This window comes from Lonchura striata, chromosome 14, assembly GCF_046129695.1.
Source record: "Lonchura striata isolate bLonStr1 chromosome 14, bLonStr1.mat, whole genome shotgun sequence".
NCBI lineage: Eukaryota > Metazoa > Chordata > Aves > Passeriformes > Estrildidae > Lonchura > Lonchura striata.
In genome coordinates, this window is record NC_134616.1 from 10,072,492 (window position 1) to 10,086,653 (window position 14,162).

At 39.0% G+C, this 14,162-nt stretch overlaps 1 protein-coding gene across 14 annotated transcripts in view; it reads right to left on the reverse strand.

Annotated features, from left to right (window-relative positions):
* The window catches only part of TENM1 (teneurin transmembrane protein 1), a 794,184-nt gene that overhangs the window by 98,129 nt on the left and 681,893 nt on the right, over positions 1-14,162 (reverse strand). For 13 of the 14 annotated variants that reach the window (XM_077786535.1, XM_077786536.1, XM_077786540.1 and 10 more), the window contains 2 exons: positions 1,060-1,245; positions 10-33 (listed from right to left, as the gene is read on the reverse strand). In XM_077786535.1, the coding sequence (XP_077642661.1) occupies positions 10-33; positions 1,060-1,245 (210 nt within the window). The remainder of the gene's footprint in view (positions 1-9; positions 34-1,059; positions 1,246-14,162) is intronic. The other variant, XM_077786545.1, reaches the window with a different exon arrangement.

Genomic DNA, 14,162 nt, shown 5'->3' on the forward strand with positions numbered 1-14,162 from the left:
AAAACTTACCTTGAACAGCATCTAAGTAGTGAGCTTAAAAAAGAAAAGAACAAAACTGAGATGGATCAAACTTCTGTACCAAATGAAAATACATTTGCTTATGGCTTGACACCTGGGGGTTAGATATGTCTCCCTCTTCCTGCAGGCAGATCTATTCCTGCTGCTGTGACCAGAGCACTGTTTGTGATCGTTCTCCATTTGATGACAAGCGTGCAGGGACCACACCTGACACTGTTAAATATTTTGGTCCTTCTCTGGATTTGCCCTAGACAATCTTCAGAAAAGTAGGCTGCTCCTCCATCACAAACCTAATTCTTGATTTAGCAAATCCGATTTAGTGAATTCTAGAGCCAGGGAATGAATTATCTTAAAATGCTCCAGATAAAGATAACACATTCTAGATTTTTTTAAATAAATAAATGTGAGATTTTACACTGCTCCTCTCTGAATATTAGACAATAATCTCACTTTGGGGTGTTTTAGGGAGAAACACTCTTAGGCTTTGTAAAAAAGTGTTGAATTTCATTAAAAATATAACATTTACATTTTTATAGTAGACTAATGACTTCTAAAAAGATCTGAAAGCTTTACCTTATTAGGAATATTGTTAGCAGTCAGCTCTAGGAAAAACACCATTAGCAATAAGCAAAATATGTAAATCCTCAGACAGAAAGGCAAGAGATTTAATGCAAGAATTACATAAGATAAACAATAGCTTAGTCTCACACCTTCTACTTTTTAAACATTTTTTCTTTCCTGACTACAAAATTCACATATGAACACATCCCAAAAATATGTTAGGACTGAGCTATCTTTCCTTTCTGTCTTTTTTTTTTTTTTTTTTTTTTTTAATAATTAATTAATCTGTTACTTCCTCTACAGAGAAAGCTGTGCCATGTTGCTATTCTGTGGGACAGAGTGCAGAGGAACCTTTTTTACACCTGCCTGGATTCTGAGTTCTGTTTTTCCAAATAGATTTCAATCAGAATGATGCTAATCTGTGTAGGACTGGATTAAGATTTTATGTATTTCATTTCTTGAGGTACAAAAGCCCCTTACCAATGGTGCAGTGGTCCCCTTCCCATCCTGGGCTGCACTCACACTTCCCATCCTTGCACTGCCCGTGCTCGGCACAGTGGGAGTGGCAGGTCCGTTCTTCACAGGTGGGTCCCACCCAGCCCTCCTCACACTGGCATATCCCTCTGGAGCAGACACCGTGGCTGCCACAGTCCAGGGTACACAGCTCTGCACAGAAAAAACAAAAGTACATCCCATGGAACAGCACTTTCATACTGCAAATAGACTTTGCATCAAGACTAATTCACTTCTGTATGAATATCACTCATCAGCTGGATCAAACATGGGATTTTAGCAATCATTACAGACCTTACACACTCTGTTCGCCTCCTTCTTTAGCAGTTGTCAGATAATTTATTTTTTTGGGGTGGGGACTGTAAATGATGGCTTTGCAGAGGGTAAAGTAATTAAATTAAAATGTTTTTAGTGATGACAAAAAGGTCTTCACTTGCAGTACAGAGAGCTACCAGAAAGGGAAATGAGGCAAGCACCTCACTCTGACAGCAGCATGCAACATTACATGACCTATAGGTCATTCAGATCCCCCTAGCTCTAAAATGACTTTCAAGAATTCAGACTTTTTTTATCTTCTTGACCTTCATGAGTCAACTGAGTCTCCTCCATTGCCCTCACAAGAATTTCTCTACCTGGGCACTGTAGAACAGCCCTGATTGTGAAGTGGTATGAAAGTCCTGAATTGTTTCAATACATCACCATATGCTAATTGCAATTCTACTTCTATGTATACTAAAGCTGTTCTGTGAAAAGAATGGTTTCCTTAGAGAAAGGTTCCATGTAGTTTGAATTTATTTAGAATACTTATTGCAAAGACACAGAGTTTGCTTGTTATCCTGCAATTAACCTGCTACAGAAATGTCTCCTCCTTCTTCCTCTCGGAAAGCAGCTGATAGCACGTAAAGTATAAGCCAAACACTCATGTCTGCTCTGATTTCAAATGTCAGAGCTACATATTTAGTTGTGGCAGGATTTTTCCCTTGACAGATTTTAAACAATGATCATTTAGATCTTGGAACTATTGTATATAAACATCCTTAAAAGCATTTGTAGTGACAAATGCTGTCACTTATATACCAAGAAGAGTTTTTAAAGTTTAAATTGAAATCTTATCTTCCAATCATTTTAACACAAAGGAAAAAGCAGTACAGAACTGGAACAGCACAGTGACATCAAAGACATGCTGGGCTCTGTCTTGAGTGAGAGCTCAGTTGTTATTTTTGTTAATAGCCAGGGTGACAGCACAGTGCACAATCAAAGGATGGGTGAGTGACAAACTGCAAGAGCATTGTCCAACTCAAATTCAGAAGCAGGAGGCATGGTAAAAAACATCACACAAAATTCAGTAAAAGCAACTGCAAAGTACTGTCCTTAGGAAGTCAAAATCAACTACATAAAACATAATCATATTTAATATTCGGGCAGGGAGCTGTGTTATACTGGAGTACAAGATAAAAATAATTATCTGATGATATGATTCTATGATATTCTTGAAAAGAAGTATGTAAGAAAAAAAGAGACTGCTCTGCTATATTCAAATGAAAAACTGTGCTGAGTCTGGGCATTACACCTTAGAAAGTCTTGTTTGCTGCCTGCTGATCATATATTCAACTACTGCTTCATGCCTTGGACTGCCTGCCTGCAGGTACTGGAAAGATTTTCTTCCCCCTTGCTGCATAATTTGTCTTGTCTCTTTTGTTTTGTTACTTGGTTGTTCCTTGGAAACCTGGGAGGTCACTTGAAGGACCATGGGAAGACTTGCTTTCTTATTCCATTGGTACTGAAGATGTCCAAATACTTGTTCCTATGTTTAGGAAGTAAATTGATCCCACCAGATCACTCCCAAGCAGAGTAGAAGAGGATCACTGGTTTTATTTGAACCTATTGTTCCAGTTTGGGCATCGGCCTACTCCTAAAATTAAATCTAGCAAATACTTTAAGAATTTAGGCTGATAGAGGGATGTGTTTCATCTCCCCTTATCTCCCTCTAGTTCGTTATAATTATTGCTTTTGATATTTTACTTCAAGTGGCAAAGAGGATATTAAAAAATATTGTGTCGTTTACAATATACTGAGGTAAGTGGAACTGATGGTCTTTTTGACCTTCTGGATTGACATTCTACTACACAGATTTTTGCAGCTTTGGGACAGAAATACAGAAATGGCAATGGCTGAAGTGGGGAAACAAAGCAATACATAGAACTTCTGACCCTGTCAGCAGTGCTAGCAGCTCCTGCCACTTCTCTGCCTGTAAACAGATCCAAGAACCAGCTGTGGAAAGCCTTGAACACATTCCCACACATGGCATGCATGACTGCACCCCATGTCTGTCTACCCTGCACAATCTAATCACAACAACCTCATGTTCCAAACAAACAAAAGAAATAACAGCACAGAGCTGAAGGCAATGTAGGCACATTCCTACCACAGGAACAGATCTTGCACACATTTCCCTTTTAAAACCAAAAAATTAAAAAGACCTTAAAGTATTAGAAAGTTTTCCACTGTTTTCCCTACACATTGAATAAAATGTTTAAACACAATTTAAGGTCCTATTCTAGATACTAGATTACCTATCTTATTAAAAAATACCCTAGGTCAGTAGATACAGTCTTCACTCATAAGGCTTTTTTTTGTTCTATATTACAACACAAGATCATACTTGAAATTAACTTACCTAGTTCTTGCATTTCCTTGCATTTAGAAATGCATTTCTAAAAATGAATTTTTCCCCAAAATATTAAGTCTAAATGTTCTTTAATGAAAACCAAACCAAATTTTGTAAGCACCAGCTGTAACAAAATGAGGTTTCTTAGTTTGGACCAGACACTTTCCTCAGCTACCCTAGCTGACCTGCAGTTCAACCAATTCACACTTTGTCGTCACTGAGGCAACCTAGATATTTACATTGTTTTTGGTGATTTCATAAGCCATCAGAAGTGCTGTTTACCATGATAATGTATTCTACTGCCAAGCAAATCCAAGATTCTCCACAGACTTCTCATTCAAAGCAAGGGAAATCAAGCCTAATGTCATCCTATTAATGCTGTGGTAAAACATGCAGCTTTAATCCACAGCTAATTCAAACAACTAAGATCAAAAAAAAAGGATTATCAGTTCAGGTTAGGTTGTCCTGCTTTTAAATGCAAAACTATTTCTTAACAACTCCTGCAGATAAACAAGCCTAGAAACCTTTGTGTAGCAGTGAGACACATTAGCATTTGTGTTTGTCATTGAGGGTTTCTGCCAGAGACTGGACAAAACGAGATACTGCAGTGAGTGCTCAGGGACTGACTGCAATGGGAAACTATACAGTAACTTTAACTAGGTAAATAGCTTCAAATAAAGCTGGTGTGGCAAAAATTCACACAGAAGTGAAGTTGGACAGCAAGTCACACATGATGCAACTGTCCAGTTCACTGGAGCATCTTCTTCCTTCCAAAGCAGTTGGTCCTACAGGACATAGAAGCACCACAAAATGCAGCAGAGCCAGCTCAGTGGGGAAGGGCTTTGAGCTGTGGGTCATTGCAAGCAGCTGAGACAGCCAAAAATGTCTTCTCTGATTGAAACAGCTATTCCACTCCTCCTCCTCATCTCCATCCATCTTGTGGCTCTGTGATCCCTGCCTTACACTTAGCATGGGAAACTGGTGAGATGGTTCAGATCATGGAAGTGCCAGATAATTATTCAGTTTGTTTTCCTGGGTTAATATCTGACAGCTAGCTGAGCTAAATCAGCCCAAGGAGAGATCAAAGCAGCAATACAGGCAGGACAAGCAAAGAGATGCAAATCCCAGCCTGGACAGAGACTGTCCTGCTGAGGAGCCACAAGCTGTGCCATCATCTGACTGCAAAGGACAAGAGCAAAGAGAGGACTTCTGTAAGGTAACATGGGAGGCAGGTGACAAGAGGTACAGTCTGGATTAGTTGACTCAGGGATATTACATCACAAGCCTTTACTTGTGCTGTTCCATTAATTGCCATTCATTCTTACCATGTACAGTGCCACGCTCACAATACCTTAGCTCCTTGACCACGTTGGTTTTTAGGCTTACATAAACCCAGCTCTTCCCTGCCCCTCCTCTGTGTCATGCTTTAGTGGGACACAGACCTGCCTGCCTGAGCTCTGGGCAGACCTTGTGCAGCAAGCTGGGCTGCAGGCTGGTCTGTGGCTGACACCCACTCCTCAGCACATGGGAATTTGCAGGGTTCCCAGGACACCGAGTCACCCAAATTCACAGTAATTCATGGCCCCGTGTCAGTTTTTCTACCTGTGCACTTTGAAATCCAAACAAGGTTCTCTAAATGTAGACCTGGAAAGTTAATTTTGTTTTTGAAAAAAGCCCAGCCATGCAGAGTCACTGTGAGCATTGTTCTGGCAGAGTGCCGGGGGCTGGCCTCAGCTGACCCCAGCAGCTTCCCTCAGACTTTCATCAAATACAGTTTGCATCAAATCTAAAATTCGGAGTCCTTAGACTCACACCAATTAATGTTCAATTCAGTCTAGAATTTTTACGGACATCCTTAATTCTGAATGCTCATTAATTTCTTGGAAAAAAGGCAAATGTAAGCTGTGAACCATTATTTGTACATATTCTTGAGAAGGAGACAAATAGTTGATCATTCCTGAGCTAATCTAAAAAGCATTAAAAATTCACTCTACACTCTTCATTTTAATTACCTAAGTCAACAATGAGTTCTTTCAAATGTGTTTTATAATAACTTCCTACTTATGTGTTATGAAAAGGGAAATTAAAGCTAAATATTTTATAATTTGTAATGATAGGGAAGATTTTAATGTTAATTCAACATGTGTCAGAAATAACTCCTAGAAAATCATGTTAAGAATACAAAACTATATGTAAACAAAAGTGGCCAAATACTATGAAACACTCATTATACTTTTGTTCAGTGGTGAGTCTTGTTCTACAGATAGTCAAAACTTTCAAAATTATATTAATAATTTTGCTATCCATTTTTTAATAAGTAGTTTTCCATAAAGATTAGAAATTAATCTACCCTGACTTTCACCCAATAAGCTTAACTGCTAGAGGCAGCAAAAAAATCACCTATCTAGACCTAATAAAGAAGTTTTTTCAATTTAAATATACATTACATTTAATAAGTTTGCATGATAATTTCAACATGTTCCTGAGCTTTTTAAATTACCTTCCTGCTGTGTCCTGGAGACAACACTGTTCTGGCTTTTATTTTCAGCAACTGACTTTATTAATATAATTTTTTACACTAAAAGGAAGTTCAAAAATGTAGTTTAAGGAGTTTCAAAAGCATTTGAGCTTTTTTTTTAAAACCTTTTGGAAATTTGTTCTTCTTAAAGAAGGTTATCTAGGAGTGCACAGTAGAGCTTTTATGCAGACATCAAGTTGTACATATCTGTACTAGAAGAGATGTTATTTTTACGGTACAGCTTATCCTATTTTCCCAATTTACACAAATTTCTTTGGCAATCTGGATGTTAATTGCATCTGCTCTTAGCTTTCCCATCAGTGTCACAGAACATTAGTTAGGTGTGTAATTTTTTACATTCTTAGTCAGCCACAGCTATGCCAATAAACCATCCCTGGAAGTGTTCAAGGCCAGGCTGGATGGGGCTTGGAGCATCCTGGTCTTGCACGTGATGATGCCCTTGCCCATGGCAGGGGAGCTGGAATTGGATCCTTTTGGAATTAAGATTGGAATTAAGATCCTTTCTAACCCAAACCATTCTGTGACCTATGATCAAGCAAGGGACAGCTTTTTTAGGAGCAACACAGCAGTACTAAATGGGTTATACCAATGTCCAGTGGAACTGGCTCTTCAAGCTTGAGATGAAAATCAAAGGGATTTGCAAATGTCCTCAAAACATTGATGCTAAAGTCCTGCTCTGTCAGTTGCCAGGTTTTCTGAATGTGTTCTCTTTGGAAAACTGAAATCAAGTTCCTGTGTGGAGTGGCAGCAATGGTGCAATGCCCATCTCTTCCCTGTCCTCCACACCAGTGAGGAACACGTGATGGAAACTTGCCACATAACTTAATGTGAAATTTAGTACCATCGGAAATAAATCAATATGATAGATTATTCCCAAATGAATGATCTATTTTAACATAAATTTATAAAGAATAGGGCTGCAAAAGACTTCACAGCATCATCTATTATCGTTTCAAATGAAATCATACCTGGCATCCCTGAAAAGCTCCCAGCAACAGAGAACACTATGACAGGCAATTCATACCACTATCAGACCATCTTCACAAACAAATATTCTCTCAATCTGAGTTTCTCTTGCTGCAACATTCCTTATTCTTCTCTTCATGCACTGCATGCTAATCTCTGACACTGAAATATATTAAAGGTCACCTCACATTACCACAACAATGTGCTACAGTAGTGTGAATAAATTCAAAGCAACTCTTCCTGCAAAATTATCGCATTGAATTTATTATCATATATCTCTCCAAAATAATTTTCACAGTCATTTCCAAAGATTCTGTCCTTGCCCAAAGTGGCACGTGGTGGTCCATCCCAACAAAAGACTCAAAGAGTGAGAATCATCTCACCTGACCTGAAACATTTGTCTGAAATACTTTTCTATTACAGTCTGTTATCAGAATAGAATGCTTAAATTTATTCCGCTATTGATATTTATCCTTTCTGACACTGTCACGAAGCAAGACTGTAACATGCATATAAAACTATGTTAAGCCAAAGAAGAATTATTTGGCAAAAAATCTTAACGAGAAAAGAAGTCCAACTCTAAATTGCATCTGCCCTCATTTCTGACTCTGAATGTTAGAGAGGTTCAAAACATACTCCAACTATTTACAGTTTTCCATGAATTACACGAACATGGATGTGCCTTAGCCCCCTCAAATACCCTTTTTTTCTTGCATCTTCTTGATGTCTTCCAGTACTTAAGTTCATATTAAGTATCCCCTTTCCTACATGATTTCATGAGTGATAACCTGTTTCTATTTTCTCTTCAGTACGTCACTGGGTTTTGTTATGAAATGAATTAGGGACCAGAAAATAAGCTTTTATGTGGTCTCACTAGCATTAAAAAAAAAAAAAAAAACAACCAAAACAGCACAGCAGAAACCTGAGTAAAGGACTGGCCCAGGCACTCTTGTTTTGCTCAGTATTATCTCAGGAGCTGTTCTACCAGGAGGCAAAGAAGCATTTCAGGAGGTTGGGTCTTCCTCAGAGAAACAAGAGTTGCAGAAAAGAACTACTGAATAGTCAGTAATTCATAAAATAAATGGGAGGGATCTAAACTTCACACAGCCCTGACTATTAATCGGGGCAAGTCAGATACAATAATTGCATAACTATCAACTATATCTACCAAAGGCAAAACTTCCCCAAAACTTCTTCATTCCCCGAACATGACTTCATTTTAAACCTTCCTACTGTAAATTCTATGTAGAAAACCTTTCTGATGTCTTGCCTTGCAGTTACCTAACTACCTTTCTTATCTTCTTACCACAGGCCACAACACATAAAATAAACCTACTGGAGCTAAAATGCCTTATCCTCATTGTTACTCACAATGTTTCACTATCCATAAAGTGGTGGTTTTAATTGCTTTCTGGAAATAATCCTACCATCATCTCATTGAACTTATTCTTGATGCATTAGGTCCTCTATAAATAACTCTTATGGCCTCCAGTAGGAAGGCTGCCATTAGCACTACCGTGTACCACAAAATATATGAATGCAATTGCATTTAAAAAGCCCTGTAAGGTAGTTTCTGATAATGCTACATCTATTTACAAGTATTTTTTCGAAACTGGAAGCCTCAATTTGCTTGAAAATTTATTTGTGTAGAAAAGTAATCAGTGGACAGACAGAAAGGTCTAGAGGGCAAATACAACAGAGGCTGGGGAAATGACAGAGCAACTTTTTCCCCTTCTGAGATCTTTTATCACACTTTTTTTCCACCCAGCTTTATTTTTCATCTGATGAAGATTTTCTTCCTGATCCAAATCCAATTTTTATATATATAAAACCTCACTCTATATCGATTTCACTGGGGTTCAAAATAGTATTTTTACAGTAGAAAAATTTAATCAATACAGCCTGAAGAAGCTGGACTGGTAATGGTAAACATACTAACAGATATTTCATTTCAGGCAGTGAGAGCACTGAAAATTGATACCACTCAGGATTCCTCATTTGGCACTGGGAACATCTCTGTTCACCCAGTCAGAGCACTGGTGTAAAGGAGAATACAACTATGCTGGGCTTGCCACACAAGAGATTTCAGCTGCAGAACTTGTCTCTTTTTTAGAGGTGATACAGGTTGGCAGGTTGGATGAGGCCAGTGTGGGCAACGTTTAAAATAAATGAGCAGAAGTGTAACAATAGCAAGGAAGATTAGACTGACACAAGGGCAAGGAAAAGCACAAAGAAATCTGACCAGGACATTTTTAAAATATTGTTGCCCAAGTAAATGTGGAGTTTCCTCGTCAAATTTGGTCCTGTTTTATAATTTGTCTTCACTGTTTCATTTTAAGTTGTACTTGTAGCAAAGCACTGAGATGTCAGTCATCACTGGAGACTTATACCATGACTAATGAGCTCTGAAATCCTCTGCAACACCCCAAGAACCACAAGTGGCGGTGCTGTGCAATGTCTACCTTGTTGGATATTTTGTTTGATCAGCAGACTGCTATGAAAGCAGTCCAGAACAATCTATCATGAGCTGAAATGAATGAAATGAAAGCAATGCCTTTGTGCTCACTCACAGAGGGGAAATGCAATTCACAGTTCCTTGGACTGAAAAGCCAGTTGTGCAGGAAAAATGGGGAAACCTTTTGAGCAAGTGACAGACCACAAGAATCTAGGAAGGCATGAGGCCTGTGATAACGATGAGGAGCATGGAGAACAACCATGGCTTTGTGGGGAATAGGGAAATAGGTAAAGAGATGGCTCAGTAGGTTCATACAATATAGCTGTCTCATAGCTAGAGCCTGAACTAATACTGCATCAAAAGAAAACAAAGATTTTGAGACACGTATTTTCAGCAAAAGTTCACGAGATTGTGTGAGGGGATCAGGATATGTCTATATAAGCACTAAACCTTCTGTGGTACACAGAACAGCTATGGTTAACAGCCCACAAGTGACAGAGATGCCCATTTGTTGCCCAAATTAGACACAGAGCTGGTACTCAGAAGGAAAGGGGATAATGATTTGCAGAATGTACATCTATGCACTGGGATAGAATGCTTTTAAAATAATGTGGTTTTAATCTTATTTTTTTCACTGAAGAGCCAGTCTACATGGACAGATGGAAATCTGTTAAGCCTGGAGAAAAGAAGCTTCAGGGTGACCAAAGTGTGGCCTCCCAGTACCTAAAGGGAGCAAGGAGAAGGGAGAAGAACAGTGGGCTAGGGCATGTAGTGATAAGACACACAGAAATGGCTTTAAAATGAAAGAGGGTAGGTTTAGATTAGGTATTAGGAAGAAATTCTTAACTCTGAGGGTGAGGAGTTGCAGACACACATTGTCCAGAGAAGCATGGGTGCCTCATCCCTGGAAGTGTTCAGTGCCAGGCTGGATGAGGCTCTGAGCAACATGAGCTAGTGGAAGATGTCCCTGGTTCACAGCAGGGAAATTGGAGGGTGCCTTTAAACCCAAGTCATTCTATGATTCAATGAAACAGTGAATCAACTAAAATAAGGCTTTGGTCTGCATGTTCCCAACAATCAATCTGTATTACAGAAAAAACTATTGTGAGAAATCAAAAATCATTACCAGCTTGTAAATAACATCTCAGGTTCACAGGCAAAAGTAAAGGCAGATGAAGAAGCTGGCCTTGCTTCCTCTCGTTTTAGCACAAATAAACAATTCCTTGGACAAATTCAGCAGTGAGGCACAACAAGCTCTTGCACAAAACCAAGGAGTGTGGCCTCGATTAGCACAAGTCCCACAGTGCTCAGCATCTGCCTAGGAACAGTGTGTCCATCCACACAGGGTCACAGCTGAGCCTGGGCAGGTGAGGGCAGACACAAAGCAGCTCCCAGTAAATAAACCATAACTTCCTCTGTGTCAGCAGCACAAACAGAAATAGCAGCATGCATCTGGCAGCTGCTCTCTGCCCGACTGCTGCCAAACCAAAGGTGCAGATCATGACTGGCATTTTTTTCTGTGGAGCCTGGTACCAGCTCCTCAGAGCTGGCAGAGGCACCATCAGGCTGGCCACCCTTCTTCAGGGCTTTTTTGACTTCAGCATATGGGGGACCAGAGCAGGAGTTGACCAATCATGTGGCATGTGAACAATCAGCTCTCTGCACTCCATCAGAAAACGATTTTGGACCCCAAGGTGATAGACACTATTTTAACAATCTGTTTATAAAATAGCCAAGGCTGCCTGGACTGAAGAATGACATACCTGAATGTACACTATTGTGTATACACACAAGGAGTTTTTGCCCTATTGACATTAAAATATTCTTGGATACTTATTACAAATTCAATTTTATTTAAAACATATTACTTGAGCCAAAACATTTAAGCAAATGTTCTTAAGGAGAGCAGTGACTGGGAAATCCTTACATGTCTACAGAAATTACCCTTGCAACAATATACACAACCAAAACCCTCAGAAATGCACTATGTAGGGAAGTTCTTATGGGTTTGACTTCTACCAATAGCAATTGCCTATTTTCAGAGGAAGCTAAAATTCACAGATTCTGCTGCATAAATATGTTGAAAAGATAGCTATTTTTGTACAACACTTACCATGACAACAAAAAATATTATAAATATCTGCTTTTTAGGGACTGATGCAGCACATTTTGCACAATAGTTGATCCAAAATTCACTGAAGGACAAAACCTCTAGCTGTTCTATTGCTCTTTTGTACCCTTGCTCTTACAATTCCCATTTGTGCTTTTTCAGCTGTGAGGAAACAGAAGGTCACTCCAACACAAGAGTCCTCCTTTAAACAGTGGTGATATGGATAATTTGTGAGAGTTTAATCTTTGGATTCAGCTTAGGAAATTAAAAGTGAAAGATTTCCTATGTCATTCCTGTTCTGTTGTTCATCTGGGTTACTTTTCCCCCTCTACTGCAGCATCCACTAGCAGAACTCTCCCACAGCTCCTCTACTTCAGAGTCCTCTCTTACAAAGGATTATTGTGGAGTACAAGCCTGCCAAAGTCAGAATATCCATCTCGACATTTTCTTGAACAGAGACTGTTCATGAAAGATTCTTTCCATTCTATATCCTGTCAGTTGTTTCAGCATGGTTCTTAACCCCTGTTCAGTACCTTGAGTCCCGTGGGAAGGCTGAGATGTAAAAGAGGGATGCAGGCATTTAACTACAAATATACACCCTTACACCCCTTGCTTACCCTACCTAATTCAAAGGTCCTTGAACCACTTTGGCACCTGAGTTGCTACTACAACCCCACTTACTTGCCAGGTTTTGCTGCTAGATAATGACAGCAGCTTTATGCTAAGAGCTCCAGTTGTGCAATCTGCAGGACCTTGCAGCAGTGCTGCCCAAGGATCCTAAGGAGCATCACTGCCCTGGGGCTGGCCTAGCACAAAGCACAGGGAGGGGGACATCCCTTAGAGGCAGATGCCATGCAGACAGAGAGGAAAGGCTCTGTCAGCTGCCCAGAGTGGAGGGTAAACAGAACCATTTTGCCATCACCAGAGGAATTTGGGTATCTCCCTCCTGGGTAAGCCAAGAGTTGCTGAGATAGAAGCATCCAAAACTGGGTCTGTGGATTCCACCCTGTGGAAAAAGTAATAGCTTGCTGTGGATTAGACTAGGATTTACAAAAGCTGACTTAACTAAATTGCACTTACATTGGAATGAGGAATATTTCCATTAATTGCTGAATGAGGTGCAGACAGCAATAGATTAAGAATCTTAATTTTCAGGAAGAAAAGGGAAAGGGCCATTATTTTTGGCATATCTGCAAAATAAGCAGCAATCAGTTGAAAAACACCCTATGTTTCCTCACTGTATATCTCATACCCTCGACTTACCCTATTTCTTAAATCAATAAATTACTACATCAGGTATTTTTGGTTCCCTGTGGACTGATTTAAACATAAAGGATAATTAATTTTTATTAGAGTGCTTCTTCACTGCCTTAAATTTCTCATGTTTTAAATTCTGCAGCAACACATATTAAGTGTTCCAATCTTTAACTAGTATGTTTTTAATTGAAACCTTGCTCACCAGATACATTTTTGCAAACTCTTGCAACTCTACAGGAGATACAAATCAAACTAGTCACCTTGTTTTTTCTCTTCAATGAAATATATAGTAGTAGGGAAGAGTCTTTCTACAATGTCAGACAATGTACAGCAGGGGAACTTCAATCATCCTTTTAATTAGCAGAGCAGTAATAGGCAAAGCTCCTCACAAATTACAGAAAGAGGACAGTTAGATGAAATTAAGCAAGTCCATCATTTCTTAAGAACAAAACAGCAAAGGACATTTCCAGTATAATTAAAAAGTTACTGAGATTTGTCTAAAATAAGAAGCAGAGTGGCAGCACCAATGTGCAACTGAGCAGTCTATAGAAAATGCACGATATTATGTCATGTACTGAGGAAATTTCAAGGCCATTTTCTCTACTGCAAGCTCTTTGTAGTGAACATCCTTGTCCTTGGTAAATGAGAATGACTGACACCCACACATTGCAATTCCCTAAACCTGAAGAGTTTCTGATTACGATGAAATGGGTTCACCTAATTATTTTTTCAAGTTGCAGTTTTTGATGTTTAATTTTGAAACCTATTTGAGATGCCTTGAAGTATATTAATATACTGTATTATGCCTTAATTTCTTTTTGAAGTACTTTACTGTAAAAAATGCAGACTTCTAATGATTTTTAAATTACTCCACTCTGCACATATCAATTTACAACAATTACAACATTTTGCATTTTTCAAAGCACTTCAGTTTTAAAGACATTTTTTGCTTCACAAGATATCGAAGGAAGAGGCTGCTGATTCATTTTTATCCATTGTAAGATTACCACCAATCTTGCTAGGAGAGCTTAACCAAAAATAGATATGCTAAATATACATCATCTCCATATAATCA